The sequence below is a fragment of the Homalodisca vitripennis genome, chromosome 3, assembly GCF_021130785.1.
Source record: "Homalodisca vitripennis isolate AUS2020 chromosome 3, UT_GWSS_2.1, whole genome shotgun sequence".
Taxonomy (NCBI): domain Eukaryota; kingdom Metazoa; phylum Arthropoda; class Insecta; order Hemiptera; family Cicadellidae; genus Homalodisca; species Homalodisca vitripennis.
In genome coordinates this window covers 119,461,474-119,483,933 of record NC_060209.1, presented here as the reverse complement: position 1 = coordinate 119,483,933, position 22,460 = coordinate 119,461,474, and the positions used below count along the sequence as shown (strand labels likewise).

At 35.2% G+C, this 22,460-nt stretch overlaps 1 protein-coding gene across 6 annotated transcripts in view; it reads right to left on the bottom strand.

Moving 5' to 3' along the window:
• The window catches only part of LOC124357421 (pleckstrin homology domain-containing family A member 6), a 194,270-nt gene that overhangs the window by 27,473 nt on the left and 144,337 nt on the right, over positions 1 to 22,460 (bottom strand). For all 6 annotated transcript variants that reach the window (XR_006921942.1, XM_046809213.1, XM_046809215.1 and 3 more), the window contains 2 exons: positions 3,838 to 3,959; positions 2,294 to 2,443 (listed from right to left, as the gene is read on the bottom strand). Coding sequence is in view for 5 of the 6 variants with exons in the window: in XM_046809213.1 (XP_046665169.1) it covers positions 2,294 to 2,443; positions 3,838 to 3,959 (272 nt within the window). In the remaining variant the exon portion in view is untranslated. The remainder of the gene's footprint in view (positions 1 to 2,293; positions 2,444 to 3,837; positions 3,960 to 22,460) is intronic.

Genomic DNA, 22,460 nt, shown 5'->3' with positions numbered 1-22,460 from the left:
ATTATTAAGTACCAAGAGGAGTATCAAAAACATGTTGTGCCATCACAAAAATGAGTCAAACCTGTACAACCCACTTTATATCTACTTATTTAAAACTTTGCCTTATGTACTTGTTTCTCATTATTACATTACATATGATATTATAAATTTAATTAATATCTCCTGTCACTGACGAGTATTTGAAAAATATTAGCAAAATATAAAAATATATTTGTATTACACAAATTATAAGAAATAATTCAACAAATTGTGTTAAAACTTATTTTTGTTTTTACTACTCTTACATAGAATGTAAAAGGTGACACTCTATCATAGTGCTACATTCTTCATTTATATAACCAGCATCATTCAAAACCACTTATCTAGACATGAAGTTTTTAATTATTACGAAAAGTAAATACAAGCATATTTTTGAAGTAGGTACTCATTAAGATCAATAGTGAATATTATTTTATTAAAATGTAAGATTCCTATAAGTATCAGAGTAAGTGGATTAATGAGAGTCATTGCTGAAAACTATATAGGAAATGTTAACAATGTAAGAGCAAGAATAGAGAAAGACCAAACACCCCATGCAGAAGAGGACAGTAGATAAGGTTCCAAACCGAAACATGCTGCAACACATGACATGGTGGCCAGAGAGACAAAAACACTATTATGAAATCATATTACAATTCAGCCGCATACATTGACCCCATTCAAGAGACTTTGTAAGGAAAGCTTTCCTATCCCTATCAATTTATATAACAGTTGAGTTCCATTTTTTTTTTAACTTGAACTAAACAAATTACACGTTTGTATTCCAAATAACAAATGCTACATGAATATTATTTTATGTACACTTGTTTAGTCAATTTAAATAGAACTGTGTATATTCCTGGTTTATTGCAACTTTGTTTACCTTTGACCTTCAGACCTCAAAATCAATAGCGGTCTTCTTTGATCAAGACAACTCAATGTATAAAGTTTTATGTCTCTAGGACATTTCTATCAAGAGTTATAGCAAAGGATGGACAGGCAGGTAACAGCATGATTTTAAGACGAACCTACTGGGACCTTAACAAATAATATATCATTATTATTAACCTAACTGTAATATTTTTAAAATGTATGAATGAAGAGGTAACATTTATTATTTTGCCACATTGTTAATAGGAAACAATACGTACTGTGCCAAAATAAAATAATGGGACAAATAAATGTTCCTGGTCCTTGTTACATAGAAAATTGAAAAACTTGGCAAAAATACAGCTGAGCAATTTTTTAAACGATTGAGCACCAATCCAAAGTTAGGCAAGGTATTTGGTGCTTTACAGGTTAAAAGATTCATCTGTGTATTGTGATTTTAATACACATTTAGTTCTAGCATTACTCTAAAATCATTTACTTTTATCCAGTTGTTTTATTCATTCCAGTAATTGTATTGACGATACTCTGTCAATACAATGTCAATTTATTTTGGATTAATTTATTTTTATTAAATGAAAAATACATTTATTGTAGAGGCGAAGTTAGGACTTAAAAGGAAAAAAGAAGTGACAAAGTGTAGTTTAAATGAAACGTCAAAGTAAACAATATAAAACTTTATAGAAAGAGAGCTACAGAGGAACACAGAGTGTAAGGAAATTCAATATGTGTAGCTAAAATCTGATTTGATTGAGCTCTGTACTTCAAAGCAATGTCGACACAGCAAGGGAACAAACCTTTGTCCAACTTTAGTCTTGTTAAAACAAAAATGTAATTTTAGCCTATTTATTTGAACTAAACAATACTTTTAAAAATTTTAAATTATAAAATTTAATGTGGTAACAGCAGTGCAAATTTGTCAGCTTAATTAATTAGTTTTAAAAAGTTATATAGCTCATCAACAAAAAATGTAACAGTAGTACAATTTATAAAATGTACAAATACGCCTATAGTTTATTCTGATAAAGAATTTAAAATCGTTAATTTTTTGTTGTTCCTTTATATTATCCACAAGAATGTTGCATTTTTTATGCGCAACTGGATTTTGGGGGCTGATTTCTCACTAAATCAAAACGATATTGGCATATCTATAATTTCACTAAAACTATGAATGTCTTCTGAGATTAAAAAAGTTTATATTACAGTTGAATTTCAAAATTTCGAGAGAGAGAGTTTATCTCCATACTCTCTTGTGCAAGAATTAATACCATTTTAACAAGTAAGCAAATCTATCAGCTCTGGCCACCATTTAGTATTAGTAGTCCAAATAGAGATGTTAGTATGTGCAATGTGCATGCTCCGCAGATCCCGGATTGAGGTCCTGTACCTGAGCTTCTATCTCCATGTGACAAGCCTCCATAGCCTTACAGAAGCCTGCACTCTGTCGTCTCAACTGTATCAGCAGTAGTACCAACTCCTCGTGAGTGCGGCCCAACAGTTCCCCCGCAGACAGCTGTAGGCTCCATCCTCTCTCCGGCTAAACATTGGTTACCTGAGTACCGGTACCTCCACTTCCCATTATACAACCATATCTACATTACTATAACTAATTTATTGACACCTCATACATTCTGGAGTAGTATTATACTTTTTACTGTACTCAGTGATATTGTACAATGAAAAGAGTAATGTTTTTGGAGGGATAAATTAGAATGAAAGCAATCATAAAAATTTACAAAAATGACAAATCATACTCAATTTTTTAAATGTAAGGAAATTGTGTAAGACCCTTGTTTTGAAACTTGTGAAAACAGTTGTCTGGTTTAGGAATTATAATTTATATGGTAATTTATGTTAAAATTATATAAAAAACCAACTATTTAAATTGTAATATCACACTGATTTTTTAATTATATTAAAAATTAATTAATTAATTAATGGCATTTTAAATAAAAACTGAACTATATAAATCTTGTGTAAAAATAATGAAGACTAGTACCACATCCTATTGTATTTAAAGTTATTGTATTCCAATTTTATTACATTTATACTCAGGCTAAAAACGTACTCAAGCATTTTGTACAAAATAAATACTGTCTAATATTTATTTTAATTTTATTCTAATTTAATATGTCTGACAGCAATTTACAGCTTTACTGTGTATTAAAGTTCAGGGATTTGATTTTAAATTATTGATATTAACTGTGTGTAAAGTTTTGTTTTTAAACTTACAAAATGTAAAACTGACATTTTGCTTGGATAATACAATGTAATATAGATTTTGGTTTGTGCGATATTAAAGAAAGATGTTGGGTATATACAAACAATATCAGAAGTTTTATTTTTAAATTAGTACAGTATTGTTTTGTTAAAAACAAAGACAAATGAAGAAATTTTTTCAGTAATATAAAATAAATCTGTTTTAAATACCGGTAACTAAACTGTATTATGTATGATTGATACATAAAATTATTAAATGAATGGAGTATATTCATATTACTACACTCATGTTCTCGTTGTTTTTATGTGCGATACATGGCTTAAAAGATTTATTACAATATATGGAAGAGAAGAAATATTTAGTTTAATGAGTTATTGATCGATATTTTGGCTGAAATATCAGTTAAGTGGAGTGGCACAGCATTGTGGCTGGGTCATGGATATTAATAACTAATCAATGGCATGTAATCATGTTTGGTCCAGTACAGTGAGTGAGCGAGTGTGGAAAGTAGCACAATGGACAATAGTGGACAGCTGTCACACCATTCCAGAGCGTACTTCCTTTCACAACCAGGTCTCAACCCATACAGCCTCTGTGTTCGGTAGTAGTTCCAACCAGCTGGGTCAAAAATTATGGGCATGTAGTTCTTAATGAGTTTTCTTGGGGAGATACAATACAGAATGCCTGAAGTAGAGACAAGACAAACTCACCCTCTTGTGGTGGATGAGATCTGGATTATGAGTGATGGGAGGTGCCTGGTCGACCACGGGCGGCGGCACCACCTGACGTGGCGGCAACGGATCTCTGCCAATCACTGATCCTGAGCCTGACGCTGTAACACAACAATGGATACATTAATGCTGATCAAGTTCTGATACAACTGATACTACAGACATCAGTAAAACACCTGCACTGTGATCTTTCAAAAACTATAAGGATTACAAAGCTCAAGTTTAAAAAAAATAACTGTAAACCTCATAACCACTTTTAATTTGTCATGTAAGTACTTGTATTATAAATCATGGATGCTGATAAAACTCGAGTCCCTGGTTATGCAACATTTCAAAACCAAGAAAATTTATACAGAAAGGTTCAGATATGTTTCCTCAAAAGAAAAGAAACTTGTACTACTCATTTCCAGTGATGTTTTATACATTTTCTTCTGGTAGGTCTACCACAAAAATCCTCACGTTTTGCAAAGTGTATATTACAACTCTTGTTTAATTCCAAGTATTACAATTAAAAGTATTTTCTAATAATTTTGTTTTAATTTATATCAGCCCATTTTCTTTCCATCAACTTATATATTTCCTTATTTAGTTCTATTTCAAACAAATAGGATTCTTGTATATAAATTTATAAGATATTTGAACTGAGTTAAAAGGCTTTTTCAGAGTTTTGTTTTGAATTAAGAAGTGGTTATGCATATGAAGTTTTTAATAAAGTTGAATTAATGGTAATGCATTGTATTAATTTGTCGCATACTGAAGGAGTTATTTATATTGTGCTCCATCAGCACATGTCAAGGTTTTAATGTAGACAAAGATAGACTACTAAAGGTATAAAATAAAACTCAACACTTTTCCAATTGTAGCACTGAACATGAACTTGATTCTCATAAAACCAAAGTGTACTAATAACAACATTTTGTAAGACAATATGTAAATAAGTCTTGTAATAGAGCAGTCTAAACACATTGTAGGTTCTTCATTACTTGACTTAGGTCGTAGGAACACATTTTGCGTTTTGACAGTTCCTGACACCCTCGAAGAAAATGTTCAAAATAGCGTTTACATGCATAAGAAACCATTTTACAACACGTGAGTACCATCTATACAAACTCAAAATGTGATGTAATCTGTAAGATAAACTATGTTGTGAAGAAGTGTTCTTTTAATTAATTGCAATATTAATTAGTTGTTTTATTAATCCAAATAAATGACGTTATTAATGAAACGAAATCATCCTTTACCAGACATTCTCTTCTTATCGGTTTGCTCAATCACCATTATCACCAAATGACGTGATACAGCCGCCAGAACTAGAGTTGCCGACAGATTAAGTAATCCAAGGAAATACCATCCTATTTATTTCTGCCTCCTGCTATCTCGCTACACACCATTATCTCTATAATTAATTGTAGCACAGTAACAAGCCTTTCATCTATCCCGAACATCATCCTGCTGTTATTAACTCAAAATATTGTAGGATGGCTCTCAATACATCTTCAATTTATAATAACAATTCCAAAATCAGTCTTTTAAAACTGTGTGTAAAGTCAATATTCTATAGCTTGTTTGCATTGGCAAAGAACAAAAACTTAGAATGCAGTTTTTGTTGGTAGATAAATAACTTCTTCGAATAGTACATGTATTAATGCTAAACATTAGGCAAGAACGCATGAGTGGAATACTGGAAATTTTCTTTAAAATGGTCTAAGAAGTTCTTGAACTTTTGATTGTGATCCAATGTTTATTGAAATTAAATTTATTTTTAAAATTATACATACATATATATATATATATATATATATATATATATATATTATTGACAGTATGTACACGAGTTATAGCATCAGGGGTGACACATTTTGTATTCATTGATGACTTAATATAACTTTATATTTTTAATTTAATACAGGAACATTATTTGGTATTTAATATTTTTGTAATAAAATTTATTTACAAATAAAGATATATCACTCCTTCTAATAATATATTATATACATGTTGTAACAAGTATTATATTCTTATTTTCAATCGATTTTCGTTGGACCAGATCATTTGGTGTCCCAAAAATAATTTGTCTCATAAGATTGAAGCTCCTACCGATCCTCGTGGATAGTAAACAAAATTATGTACTTTCCTGTTTTCAAAATCGGTATATGAATGTGCTGTAACGAAAATCCTCTTTAAAAGTGAAAAAATTGAAGTGGTAACAGTTTGCACCACTTTCAGTAACCACCAAGTTAGGGCTGCCTCCTAGGCCGAGAGAAAGATATGGGGCTTCATAGTACCGTACGTAGTCTGCGCTGCTGTTCGGTTCTGGTTTGTATCTGGCGCTTGTGTACAATAATTCTATCACGGAGACCCCACATATTTAGGGACGTCAATATTTTGATCCCCCGCAGGCAGGACCGAGGGTGGGGTTGGTGCTGGCGAGGGAGGGGGGGAGTCAAAGCCCTGAGCCATAACAATCAGATACAGGACACGTTACAACTGTAGCATACCGCTCGTATCAGATCTGAACCGTACAAGAATGGCTTTGTCTGTGGTTAAAATAGTTCTTTGATGGCGGTCGTATCAGCGCATGGTAGGCCTTAACAATATTGATACACGTCAAATTAAGAATACAAATTTTATCTCATTTTAGAAAAATGATACGTTTGAAAATAATGTTTTCAATCACACCGTCTGCACTATTACAGCCACTATGACCGCAGTATCCCGTTGTTTAAACACTAATGTCGCTTTAACCGCAGTTAATGTAGCATTAACCGGTCGTTACAATGGACAGCGTCATGTGGCACATGTCAACACATCAGTGTTGTCCCCTATCCGTGTGATGCAAGCTACAAGTCCATAATCGAAACGACTTTAGCAGGTTTTCTACATAGAAGCGGCTACAAGAAATTCCGACTTGCATAAGTAGTCGGAGTTGTCTCTTAAGAATTTTCAAAATATCAAAGTATCGTATGAAAATCACTGATGGCAATCAAAAATAGGCGTAGTTGATATTAGTTCTTCATTTTGGTGAAGGCGACTGACAAACTTTCAATATTTCCTTATCAGTTCCAATGTACTAAAATATGCATGGTTTCAAGAAAATACAACTATTGAAAAATATACAAAACATTAAATAAATATCTAATAAACAATTTTTTGCATTTTTATAGAACAAGAGTTAACGTTATCAGCACTCTGCATTAAACACGCTTATGAAAAATATCGTTAAAAATTCAGTCTAATGCCTTTATGCACAGTATGCATAGTAAGATCATCACGATTATACGCCGAACACCCTACAAGCGTGAATGTATGCCCTTGTATGGGCCGAATGCATTTATCATGTAAAACAAGCAAAACCGAACAAATATTCGGTTACTCTGTATAATCTATAAAAGAAATTGTTTTACACTACCGATAATAATGTAGTTATAACGGTATCATAGGAATATGTGAACAGTAATGATATGACCAGATTTTGAGATGACTTAGCCCGGCACTGATCGGAAGACATTGTACGAGTAGATCTCATAAAACAAATAAACTGGTTTTACGATGGAACAGTCTGTCGCCTGCCGCGATAGCGGGTCACGAGTTGCGGAGTAGTGAAATTGTCTCGTGGTTTCGAAATGACTTAGCCCGGCACTGATCGGAAGACATTGTACGAGTAGATCTCATAAAACAAATAAACTGGTTTTACGATGGAACAGTCTGTCGCCTGCCGCGATAGCGGGTCACGAGTTGCGGAGTAGTGAAATTGTCTCGTGGTTTCGAGATGACTTAGCCCGGCACTGATCGGAAGACATTGTAGATCTCATAAAACAAATAAACTGGTTTTACGACGGAACAGTCTGTCGCCTGCCGCGATAGCGGGTCACGAGTTGCGGAGTAGTGAAATTGTCTCGTGGTTTCGAGATGACTTAGCCCGGCACTGATCGGAAGACATTGTAGATCTCATAAAACAAATAAACTGGTTTTACGATGGAACAGTCTGTCGCCTGCCGCGATAGCGGGTCACGAGTTGCGGAGTAGTGAAATTGTCTCGTGGTTTCGAGATGACTTAGCCCGGCACTGATCGGAAGACATTGTAGATCTCATAAAACAAATAAACTGGTTTTACGATGGAACAATCTGTCGCCTGCCGCGATAGCGGGTCACGAGTTGCGGAGTAGTGAAATTGTCTCGTGGTTTCGAGATGACTTAGCCCGGCACTGATCGGAAGACATTGTAGATCTCATAAAACAAATACACTGGTTTTACGATGGAACAGTCTGTCGCCTGCCGCGATAGCGGGTCACGAGTTGCGGAGTAGTGAAATTGTCTCGTGGTTTCGAGATGACTTAGCCCGGCGCTGATCGGAAGACATTGTAGATCTAATAAAACAAATAAACTGGTTTTACGATGGAACAGTCTGTTGCCTGCCGCGATAGCGGGTTACGAGTTGCGGAGTAGTGAAATTGTCTCATGTCTCGTGTTTTTGAGATTACTGTAGTCCGGCACTTATCGGAAGACATCGTAGATCTCATAAAACAAAGTGGTTTTAAGTTGGAACGGTCCGGCACCTGTCGCGTGCGGGTCACGAGCTGCGGGGTTTCGCTTTCCTTGTCACGAGAAAGCGAGCCCAGGAAGCGAGCGAGGGAGAGAGAACATACAGTCGGTTAATAATGTACAAAGAGAGAAAGAGATAGAGAGCTAGACAGCTAGAGGATCGATTGGCGGAGTAGGGCTTCCACAGGCGGCATGCGGGAACTGATAGGGCCACTGTAAACTTTACGTTTTCACACTAATCTACTTTGCTGGTATAATTTTGTCCGCACAACAAACCTGTAATTGTATCCTGTGCAAGATATCTCTTATATTACTATAATACTTTACTGCATAACAGCCACCATTCTTACCGTTCTCGGCTCAACATTTGGCCAACAGCAGAAATAGAATATGTATATGCTGTGTATTTCAAGTATATTAGGGAGCAATTAGTAGCTTTTTAGTGTACAAATAATAACAGTACTTTAGCCTTATGCAAATTTTTTACTGAAAAATTTAACTTTTCTGTTATAAGTGTTTCAACATTACATGTATTAATAATTAGATAACAATGTTTCCAATGTAATTATAGTGTTTTACAATTAGAAAAAATTACAAAATAAGTATATTAGCTTTCTGAAAAAACACACCTCATCCATGTTTTTTAGCAGCAAAACGATCTTAGCAATAAAAAAGGTAACTAATTCACTTGATTATGACAATGAGAAGGATTCATAATCACGGCCAGTACCTCGTTCTAGGGCAATATCAATGATCAATGTCAAATAATGAATCGTAGTGAAAATTATCGTAGTTGTTGGTCGTGTCTTGTCATCGGCACAGTTACCTTCTGTGGCCAGTCCTGGAAAGCGGTCTCCAGTCTCGCCCTTAGTTCCTCATTTGAGTTTCGACTGTAGTTAAACGAAAGTAGCTCGGCCTTATGAGCATTTTGATGAACAAGGTCATTCATTTTTTTTCGAATCACGTGTCATAAAACTTTTCAAAGTATCAATCTAATCAAAGTATAAGTATTTTACTTATCAAAGTAAATCAGTGAACGCAGGAGTTCCGTTAAATTGATCTAAAATTGGCTAATATTTTACCCCTACCACAGCTTTCGATAATCCAACTAACTAAATCTCTCTACAACAAAACTATAATGAACCATCGTGTAAGGTCTGAGCAAATTTAAAGTAAAAATGAAACATATGTGAGGATAAGGCGAATTAATTGAGTGAATTTGGATTTGCACTGCAAAAATACAATACAATTTTTTTAATTTGGTACAACAAAATTATATACTCGGTATTTTTTCCTCCATATCAAAGGGAAGGGAGAGAGGATAATATTACCAAATTTGTTGATTTGTATGCGATAAGATTAAACTATACATTTTCCACCTAAAAAAGAATCATTATGAGATTTTTCATGACCTTAATTTGAATTATCTTATTTTGAATATTTGAACATTAAATATTTAATGTATCGAAATTTATGAAAATGAATAGAATTCTAATTATTCATCTGTAAGGAACTCCCATCTACATTTTTCAAAGTTTCAGTTAGTTTAAAAATTTATACTTTTACGCAATGAGTCGACAATCCTTAAACACGCGTACCTAGGACGTGAGAGCATTGAAAATGCGCTCAATCGACTATTTTTTTAAAATTGTTAATGTTTTTCATACTTTAAGACTGTCCGCCCCCAAAATGGTACTGTTTCGTGAGACCCAAAGTAAAATGTAACTAATGCGCATTTATACATCCCATAATCAGTGAAATCACAAACTATTAATAAGCACAATAAAATTCAATTTAACATCTATTAACTTGAGTAAGTTAATTTATCTGTGAAGTGTAAATGAAGTTACATAAAATATCGATATAGGATTAACCGGAATCTCATCGTTCGCTTACAGACTCCAACAAATAGTACTAGATTAGATCCTCTAACCTCTTTGATTGCAAGGTGGCTTTCTTCAAACATTCTCTCTGTCTCTCTCTCTCTCTCTCTCTCTAATTATATCAAAGGGAACCCGAAACTTTATCAGTTCAACATTGCAACGAACACTGCTTTGTTAGGATTTTGTCTCCACGCACAAATATTCATCTACAATAGATGGCCATCGTATAATCGAATAAACTACTTAAAAGCATTTATTTATTTTTGATTAGTCTATTGAATAAACGGAATAGTTTTTATAGACTAAATGATAGGTTTACACCAGAATACATGCTAAAATATACAGTTGAAAGTACTTAGTTAAACTAAAAGCTCAATCCCGAGACAGGACACCGATTTCGTACAGAGGTTCATGAAGTGGGGAGGGGGGCAGAGGATGTAAAATTGTTTTAACTATAGTCTGATAATGTTTTTATGAATATGTCTCTCGTAAATTTAGTACCTACAAAATCAGTTTCGGGGGGTTTCACTCAAAGTAATGCTAGACTAGCCATGTAAATGTAATAAAAAGTGCTATTCGTTCAACAACTCATGAGTTTACATTCACCAACCACAACACTACAGTTTACAAAAAACACAATGCGTAGTCCTAGTTCTTATTTGAAAAGTTATATTAAATATTATGGCGATGCAAAATTAAGAATTAAACAAACAAAAATATCTCGTATTGGGTCGTCAAAACAAATTCACTAATGTGCTTTTGACTTGTTGTTTCGTTCCAAAATATACATGCTAACTGTTTTCCACAACGTAATGATAAAAGTAGTTAAATTTTTGATATATTGGGCCTGAATATAATATACTGAACTATAAGGTATTTGTACAACACGTTTCTCGTATTTTTGTATATTGGATTTGTGTTTTTCACTTTCACAACCCTTAATACGTCGTTAAAGATTATAGCTAAAGTGTGTTCTATGCTCTCATCAAAAAGTATATCAGAGTTTACCTTTTACCGCAATGTATTCAAGATACCACAGTTTGAACATTAACCACAACCTACCTATTAAAGTTAAAAATTAACTAAAATTGACTGCTAGGCTAAAATTACGGAAGTTACGTTAAAATTTTGCTTGTTTATTCCTGTGTTCAGAACTAAATAAGGTACCAGTTTTTGACACTTTTCAAACAAACTACAACTTAGAAAATTCATAACTTGTAAAATTGTAATCCTATTAATACCAAATACATGTTTATAGAAGGTGGGTAAAAGTGCACTGTTTTTGAGTAAGTACTTTTATAATTGGTATTTATATGAAACATGTTGTAATTAAATGACCATTTTAACTTTTATTCTTAGCCGGGAGGTTAAAAAATCGGCATTTGTCAAGTTATGGAGCTCTTAAAAGCCATTATCTTGAGCGTGTAATTTTTTAAACTACAATAGTTCAAACTTTAATTTTTAAAACCGATTTAATTGAACACATTTAGTTGATTTACGGAGGCCTAAGCATGCTCGCTGAAACGCGCAAACAATCAGACCATCGGCAGGCAGTTTGCTACGATCGTGTGCGGTTCCCTGCAAGAGCAAGCCGAATTAAGAATATAGTAGTAGTAATAATGAAGAATTTTTCTAAGCTACACCACCAAGATCAAAAAACTGTAGCAATTGAGAAATAAATTGCGGTTACAAACGGTTTTAGTAATTAATTAGTAAGAACACTCGTTTTAGACGAACACGAAGAGTTGTTAGTTAAAGTAATAGATTAATATATGTGGGGGGGGCCTAGAGAGTGTATTGCCCCGGGGTCCACCCTGGCTCTCGACGGCCCTGCTAGTACATTGTACACATAGGACACTCCCCCCGCCGCTATCTGTGACACCTCGTCACCGCCCTATCTCAGCTCCTCCGTGTCAAATGCCTTCTTTTCACTTTCCCCACTTTCCCCTGCTGTCGGTTTTTGTCGCCTATATCCGCACCACATCGCGTAACTAGAGCGCCGAATGTCGTATCATTACAATGGTTTGGCTTATCAGCGGTTTTCTGTCTCCCATATCTGTTCGAGGACAGCAAACTTCCAGTTACTTTGTACAGGTTAATATGTTTCAGTCCTAAAATTTAAACTTGGTTTGCGGTATGTATAAACTAATTTTGATATATACCTCACAGTTCTAAGCCTAATAGCAATTACCGTCTTGAATAACCTCATTAAATTTCCCCCAGAATAGACAAGTCAAAAAGTTAATAATTCCAAAGAATAACCAAATTTTTAAACCTCAGATTCGTCCACATTGATTGTGACTAGGGTTGCACACCTTTCTACGAAACCAAATACTACCGCTGACCATAACTAACGGTTGGACATAAGTTACAACCTCGTTTTATTTGACATTGATTGCTACTACATCTCTCCCGGCGAGGGATAATAAGTTAACAAACGATCTGCAGTATTGAGAACGGCACGCCAAGGCCAGCGTCGATACATCTGTAAGTGATGGGTTAATCAACAGCGTCCCGACGCCGAGCGCCGAGTCTGGCGCCGCGTCCACTCAGCGTCGTCGGCCCGGATATACCCGTGCTGTCAGGGCGCGTGTTTAGCCCTCGCCGTACGTTGTACACTTTCACTCATTATATCGATCACGGTCGTGACAACAACTTATATTAATACAATTTGTTAATTGTAAGTCTGTCATCATGAATCAAATCATAAGAGTAAAATGTTTGCTTTCTTCCAGGTCTGTCTCAAGGTAGTGCTGTTAGTAAGCGAAAAGCAGTAAGTAAAAAGTAAAAAGCATTTGGACATTCAAATCTATCCCCTGATCATTGCGTCTGATATGTTGAATACTCTATCAATACCAAAATTAAATTAGCATCGACATTTGCCATGTTTTCTAATGTCCTTGAACAAAAGGTTCTGATTTTTCTCTTCAAAAAATATCTTACTTGAATAAAACTTCAAGATCGCACGTGGAGTCTCGATAATGTGAATAAAAAATAACCCATGATAGTTAAAGTTTATATGCTAACATTATTTCTTCAACAACTTATTAATAATAAGTTCTAATTAACTATTGAGATTATTAATTAAGCTATACACTTGTATATATTTATTATTTATAAATTGTAATACATCCACCAAATCTAAAGGACCGATGAGGTTTTTCACTAGTTATAGATTTGTCGATTTTATGGATTTGGCAGAGGATTTTAGGGATGCCTAATTAATTTGACAATTGAATCCAAAAGGGCATAACCGATGAATTTTAATAATTATTTATGTTCAACAATTCCAATGGAGAAACCTAAGGAAATGCGATTTCGTGTCAAAAGAAAATTGTGTTATGAGAAAACCTTTGTTCAAATGTCATACAGGCTATTTCTGAAATCATGTAATCTTGAAGAATAATACAAATAATTCAGTCCTTATTCAACGCCAGGAACAAGTGGTTTCCAATCTCCTCCTTATACCGCTTCCTTCGGAAGTCCCGCTTGTGCCCATAGTTTCTCAGATACCTCACAAAGCTATACATTTATCTGTAGTGAAATTGCTATGATTTCAGCTGTATCCGATGTTGGCTGGACACTGCGTAACTTCTGCGCGCCGCGAAGGCTGCCGAGTATTGAGTTAACCTAGTCACAGAGCCTAGCAATACTGCCTCAATAGCAAGTACAGTAACATCATGTTTTTGACACTTGATCCTCTCGGAGTGAACAGTTCGGATCAAACGTCTCACCACTATAATTCCCCGAGGCAACAGAGGAAAAGATACCACCACAGCTACGGGGGCTGCACAGAGCCAAGCAGTCCTTCCACACATCCCCCGTGCAGAGGTTCCTTTCCATAACTCCTTTCCTCCCTTTCCACGTTTGTCCTCGTGTACGTTGCGAAATGGCATAACATTAGCAACATTGTATCAAACCGTACAAGGCTAGAGAGAGAGAGATAAACTTCTCGCCCTTTCTGTCGTTATAAATTAATTATTGCATATGTAGCTGTCAATAGATAATGTTATCATAATTAATTAAAGTGATCACATTTCCTTGTTTGATTCGTTTTTTAATCAAACTATCGTTCGCCCATCCCAACCGTGTTAACCAAATACGGATCTCATAAACGAAGGAAGAAACTTGATCTTTCGAATATCATTTCGATACAGACTCGGTTAACTCAAATAAGGTGACCGGGCCACGGTTCATTGCTTCTTCTTCGACTATGGGTGCTGCCTTTGGTACTACATCAAAAGATCGCTAAGTGCGTGTCATGATAAATGACAAAGTATCAGCTCAGATAAAAAGGTTAATACTATTAATTAATTTGTACGTCCTTTTTATAGTTTTTAGTATAACGTAACTATTCGCATTGCTATAATTATTCATATTTGTATTTAAAGTAATATTAACCACGTGTTTATGTTACATAAATTGTTTCTCTTACTCATTTACACTATGTATATTGCATGATAATGAACTAAAAGATCATTCGAAAAGAATTTGACGATTTTAATAAAGTTTCTAGAAACCATTCAGCAGAATTAATAAGTATTTAGTAGGCAATAACATGATATAACAAAATGTTTATTTTAATGTAATAGATGACATAAACTAGGACCGCTCGTTTTCAGTGAGCTACAGATGGTACCAACACGTGAGAGCATGTAATAATGAACCACTTTTAACATGGTTCTCTCTGTTTACCATTCTCTATTCTATCGTCCAATACGCTACCCATTCCGGTAAGCGTGTTATACTTATTTCAACCATCGGCCAATGAGAGGTAGGCAAACCTAGGTTAACTATCTAAAATTAATCCCACTGATGTAAAATTTCCAATCCATAACGTTGAAATTTCTTTAAAATATGATCTTTACGCATTTGATTGTGTATATCTCGCCTAAATATTGTACAAACAGTACAAACATTTAAACTTTAAATGACACAGTAGGTATTAATCTGACTGAGGATAACCACATGTTTAAGAATGAGAGAGAATACATTTTTATAATCTAAATATTATGATTGAAAAATGAAAGCATAATAAGTACCCATAAAGTTTTATGGGTACTTATTATGCTAAAAGTAAGTATAGTAATACTATACTTTTGTCAATTTCGAATCTTAAGCTATCTTATTTAAGCTAATTAACTACTCATGACATCTCTTTCTGTTTACTTTGCTTGACACAATACTACTTCACTCGCACCTTTCAAAAACTACATTCAATTCAATTTCAGAAACAGCAGATGAATTCATGATCGATAAAAGATAAGAACCAACCGCTGAAAAAGGTTATCCATTATTTATTATGGATAAATAATGATTAGTTTGATAGTTATTTTTGTATTCCCTAACACTCCAATTCTATTTACAGCATGAGCATTACATAATGTTAAAAAATTAATACAGGTTTTATTTATATAACAAATAAACTAGTACAGTTATAATACATTATTTAGACATTTTCTGACCATTGTTACAAGTATTGTTGCCAAACTTTATAAAAATAAAACAACTAATATGAAAATAAAAAGCATTAAAGAAGATTTGTATTAAATGCCAACTTCTTCATGAGTTACGTATAAAGAAAGCAAAAAATAACTTTAACAAAATATATATGCGCTAGTGTAATGTACTATTATAAAAATATGTAGCTAATACTACTAAAGATAAATACATAGGACATCTTCGCACAAGAGAAAAATAAAATGTTCGCATTATAACGAAACTGTCATCTTTAAAACTGAATAGGTTAACACTTCCAGTAACTCGGTTTTGTCTTTGACACTCCGTGGAAATTGGTAATTAAATTACTCCAAACTATGTTCAGACAACGTATTTATTTACGTATCGTTTGTCCTTTTGTTAGATAACGTACATTGTTGAGAATTTCACACATTTTCTTTAACAAAAAATAACTGTCCTGCATGAAGTAAATCATAACTGGAGTCGCGAGTTACTTTATCCGATACTTCCGGCGGCAGTAGCGAGGAGGGTGGCAGGAGATGAAACAGAGGGAAGGGAGGCAACAGGAGACACCCAGGGGAGAGGAAAGACTATAGGTTTAATTTACATCAGGGAGGGACAGGGAGAAGATGTTCGTGGCTTCAGAGCATTATCGAAACTGTGACTTTATGAGTACCGAGTCGGAAACAAAAACAAGTCATAGAAATTAACTAACAAATGTCCAAGGTTGGACGAGGGCTGACGATGTAGCAGCAAATAAACTACATTTCATACTAATCAGAATTCTAATTTACGAAGTTAAATTACAAAACCCAACATAATACAATATACGATTGTCGTCAGTTTCTGTACAAACTTGTTTACTCTTCCATTTTCTCGTTGTAGAAAAATAAAAATTGTATTTTTATTTTTAATTTTGATGTTTTTACTCTAAAAACAATACAGTTCTTCCTTGGACTAACAGGGGCCTATGTACCAAGTTTCAAACGTCTAGGACTTTCGTATCAGCAGTAATCACACAGACGCTGACAGACAGAGAACGACACGATTTTAGGAATAACCTTTGGGGTCCTTAATAATTAATACATAGCAAACTAACTACGGTCCCTGGTGGTCCTCTATACAAGAATACATCGAAATATAACATATGTAGTGTATCAGCAAAGAATTCCCGTTCTTACAGTCGTTACATAAACAGCTAATTTAAAAATAACAGGAATAAAACTAGAACTAAAATCTATCTGTAGGACGGTGGAGCGGGAAGGGAACAAGTGGATAGCTGCCTTGTAGGAACAGTGGACTGGACTTTACTGTCCACACTACACCGTACCGTTAGATCGCTTAGAGAACATCTAAATATGGACGGTGGTTCATGAGCGATCCCGTCAGCAATCTGTACTAGTACCTCTTCCGCGGAATTCAGCCCATTTTAAAGAGAATTAATTTAGCCGCCTCGAACAAGACAGGAACTAAGGACCAGCCCAACTGGACCTTTTTAAAATCGTGTCATTATCCGTCCATCTGAACGATCACTCTTGATATAAAGGTTTTAGAGACTTGAAACTCGGTACAGTTGGTGCACCTGTACTGATTTTGGGGTCAAAAGGTCAGGTCTTCCACCTTCCCGTCACAATTAAATATTTCTTGGCTCAAGGGATAACTGTTTATTGATTTTGGGGTCAAAAGGTCAAATGATGTCGGGTCCTTCCATACTCCCGTTTTATCGATTTATACCTATAACATTTGAGAATAATTTAGATGTTTTGTCCTTTATTAATATGAAAACAAATTTACATTTTAAAAGAGGTGTTAGTGTCCATATAGTTAAAAAAAACTAATTTTTTATCAACATATATTGAAAATTAACGTACGAAAGATCGGGTACGGTTACACATTTGGTGTAACTCAAAACTCGTACGAGAAAGCTCACATCCGCGTGTGTGCGGACGAAGCTGATGTTGCTTGGTACCGGATTCTTCGACAAATTCGAGCATTACAGTAACGTACCTGCAAGCATCTTTAAGAGGAAAAATATCACTTTTTTAACAGTACAAGTAAACTTGTCGTCACTAATTTTACCGTTCCTAAAAATGTTACCATTTTGAATTTCGACAAAAAATGTTGAATGGTGGAACAATGTAAAAAGCTGGGCATTATGCAACTAATGTAAGTAGGTCTTTGTTTCCTCCGCATACTTTGTTAGTTGAAAATATTACATTTCCGTACATTCCACTAACCACATGTATACAGTGTGTAAACATCATACCCAGGGGGCCCCTAGCCCCCTGTGGATTTCGAACTTTAAATACATCACTTCACTATGTTTTTTTGTGAATGTTTTACACATAGACAGCCTAGCACACGTTGTCCCAAACATGATTAATATTCATTCAGTTAACTAACATGTGTGATAAATAACCCAAAAACAAACAAACATTAATGTATGGAGTCCAATATATGGTATATACCAAAAATATCATAAATGTCGGTGAATTTCGGACAATAATTGACGCACATCAAAAACCAAATGTCGCTTTTTATTGTAAGCAGTGTCTGATAAAATCTGCAAATTTAATATCTCGAATGTACATAATAGCTAAACATGAGCGAAGCTACCCCACGCCAAGCACCGACATGAGATAAGACGCGGAACTGAAGACACGTAACCGCCCGGTCCACTTCTGGTTCGGTTCCTGATCTCCGAGCAGGCGCAATTAGCAGAGCTGCGCGCAATTCTAGCACCCGCTGTATCTCCGTAATTAGGGGATACCTCAGCGCAACTCTCGCTCATTGAATTCTACCGTCAGATACTTCACCACTGCACCTACTATTTCAAAAGTTTGATCACAAGTACTTTTCCTGTACGCTTTTCCATTTCAAACTACTGTACGTTATGTTAGAAATTACGAAACCTGAAAATCATAGCTTACCTTACTTATAAAAAATCTCAACAAAACCATAGCCGTTTATGGAATTACCCTACGGCTGGAAAGTAATTTACTGGCGGTGGATCATAAACGGGCAAGACTACTCCGCAACCAGGGCGCGCTAGTGAAAAGGACTTCCTAAACTAAACGGGAACACCGAAGAAGGCCAATAACCAATAGACGTTAAAGTTCGAGGTGTCCCTTGTATTAACCTACTCCTGGCTCTTGCTTTCTCCAACGCGAGTACTTGTGTCGAATATACTGTGACCGGACCTTAAACAGTAGATGCCAAGAAACTTGAGAAGGAATTAAATTATTCATACAATAAAATACAGGAAAACGGCCAGTTTAGTTTGTTGGTGGATAAAAGTGCTTAATAATTTACACGTCAATGCAAATTCTTCCTATAGATTTGTAAACAAATTATCTCCCCGCCAAATCACTATGAAAACTTTTCAATCTGCGATAATTTCCTTTTCTAATCACTTAATTTACTTTCTACTGATATTCCACGCTCTTACTTTCTAAATCTTCTATAGTGATTGTGTGAATAGATGTTGCCTACATTTCATATATCATACAGTAAGAAATTAATAAATTGTTATAAACTGAGTAGAACACGTTTGTATACGAATATGTGTTTCATCCCAGGCCATTCACATCAGTAAGGTGTAATTCAATTGAACATCGCATTTTAATGTGCTAATAACAGAAAGCTTCACAAAACGCAGTTAAACCAGCTTTTTATTTATATAAGAATTCCACCAACCAAGTCACTGTTACATTATTGTTGAAAATTTCTAACACTGTTGTTAGTTACATATGTTTTTCAGACCTATTGAAATTTCGAAATAATTCATGGCCATTTTAAAATTTGATGAAATAAAACCAAAATTTGTTTAGAATTTTTAAATAACTAATTTTAAGGTAGTACTGAATTCCATAAAATATTTTGATTTATTTGAAACAACAAATGTTTCTCAAAAACTATATAATAGCTGATAACGACTGAACTGAATCGAAATAAAAATAATTTTACTGAACTTTGTCGATATATTTGCACCTGTAGAATTTCGATTCTGGATGACCAGCTAAAGACTTTTTGTGACACCATTTATAATTATGAAAAATCTTATACATTTGGTACATCCTTTTTGATAAGGTGTACAGAGAAGACGTACACACGTAAAGTATGTAAAAAATTGATTGTGCAGGGAACATGCAACGAGAATTAAACATTTAACCCTTAGTACGCTAAAGGCAGCATACAAAGAGCATGCGAACCTGTTAAACTGCACCATATCGTTGTTCAGCGCTCCACCCAAGAGTTTTAAACCCTCAACACAATAAAAAAGGAAATGCAAACACGCGGTTAAAATTTCTTTTTTGTTGACATAAATGTCCCTCGGTCGCTGAACGCTCTGAAAACCCCGTTCTTCCATTCACTGACACGCATTTAAGGAAAGAAACGCGAGCTTGTAAGACACGTAGGACAAGAACCGCGACAACTTTCTTTCTCCTGTCGGCATGTTAACACGGTGCAGCAGCGGTAGCGGCTCCGGCGACTGCTGTAAGTAGAGCTATTTCCTTCACTTACCGCTGCTGGCTGATGTCGCTACGGTGCCGTTCACCAAATTGTCACCCGTTCAAGCCATTAGCTCGCTACCCAGATCGGGCTCATCACAAGTGCCAGGCTGAAAGAGCTGGGATGAAAATAAATAGTTTTAATACACTTCAGCTCCATGCGTATGCATTAGTTCAGTTAAATTTGCCAAATCCAAATTGGTTAACCATGTTACTAACCATAAATTTTTATATTGGTATGTGGAACCAGTTATTATGATTTTAAATTCTAGATACAAATAAACAATTTTAAACTCTAGGAAAAATTGAACAGTTTTTATATGTGTGAGAAGTAGTATTACTTTTTATTCGAAAATGTAAGCACTTGGAAAATAAATCATTACAAGATTGAGTATTGAAATTTTTTGATCTGCTTTACGATTGAGTTTCGAATAACAGCGCAGTCAAAATCAATAATAAAAATAAATAAATAACAACGACGTTCTTTCAAACAACGGTAAACATGTTCTTTCTAAAACGCAAATTACGATATAAAGAAGAATATTTTACCTTTACACACAATAGCTATGAAGATTGAGCCCATTCTTGTGAAAAATAAACTTAAAACAAGCAGAATTCATATACGACACACAAAACTACACCAAATAATTTAAAGTTTAACTCTAACGTATGCTTGGCCTATAACAGTCGGTAAATTATTTGTTGAATATTACACCTGAGACCTGTTACGCCGAACCCGAGCAAGGCACTCTCAAGGTTTATACATTAAACTATAAAATGACTATAAATAGATATCAAAGAGGAGGGAAGACGGTGGGAGAGTATCCCCCACTTCAGCGGTGTGCCGCACAAAGTAAGGAGTTTGCGTGACATGGATGTGTTCGCTGAAAACTCTTGTCACTTAAATAACAGAACAAACCTTTGCAAGGTTCATGGCATTGACGCTCATAAAAGTCCAAAACTTTTAGTAATTTGCGTGGAAATAAAACACATTTACTACATACGTGCTGCATCATCACTGATGGTTATTATTCGTACTTGAAGTAGCCTACTTAGGTAACAAGCTTTCGTGAGGTTGAATGCAAAATTTAAAGTGTATCTATGTGTTACTATGTCATATTCTATTTAAAATTCCATATGATTGTGCTCAGCTTCTTTACAAATCTATTTATCCTATCATTATTTCGTTCTCATCATGGTTACCCATTACACAAAAATGTAAAGTGTTCGCACTCAGCCAAATTCCATGAAGTGCGAAGTTGCTCATATATAAATGAAACCTCATGCAAAATTTCAAGTCTGTACGTCAATTCGTTCTCGAGATATCATGCGGACAGACATACAGACAGAATTAAAAATTGCCGGTCCCTCGAAAGGGGTGCTCTCCCAAGTATCGGCTACAATGTCAACAGATTACTACACGACAATATTCACGTGCAAACAAATTTAGACCAATGGAATACCACTGAGGAATATGTAAAACATCTACAAGCCGAGAACACGACAACCTCTCTTGTAATTCAAAGCTGAGAATGTTCCTTGATAAGAGGTCTAGATCTAGATATCTGAGCGAATACTTCAATTTGCATAACCCCAAATACCTATACTTCAATGTCCTGTTTTCTCTAATTGCCAAACAAATTGGACTATTACCAATGCCTTTGGCTACCAACAGACAGAAGGACCTATATCCTCTTCATCCTTTAATATGAACTGTACTAACAATTCCTTGAATTTCCTGATGATTAATGGCCTGAGATTGAACAAAGACTAAGGGGCGTTTTAATTTTTTCAAGAGAGACATGCGTACCGCACAGAAGGAACAGGTGCACGTCTCCGCAGCCACCACACCACGCGGAGATGAGCGCTGCACTATTGATGACTATGACCTGGTGTGTACCCTGCTGATACTGGCACCGGTCCAACAGCACAGCCGTCCTTGGCTTACATTACCCCGTTATTCGCGGATTTCCTGCCAAACATTCTTCAACCTACCTACCTCGGACGTTCAACATCTTTCCGCAGCGACTCCTTTGTCTCAGCCAGTACTCGGGTACCCCCCGACAAGTCATACTGGAACCGAAAGATACTGTCTCAATGACAGTGTTTCATCATTAACAAAGTTTCGTTCTGTTAGAAATCTGAGTATCAAAACAACTTAATGAGAGGATTTCGGGGGAACTCTGCAAATACAGATGCTATATCT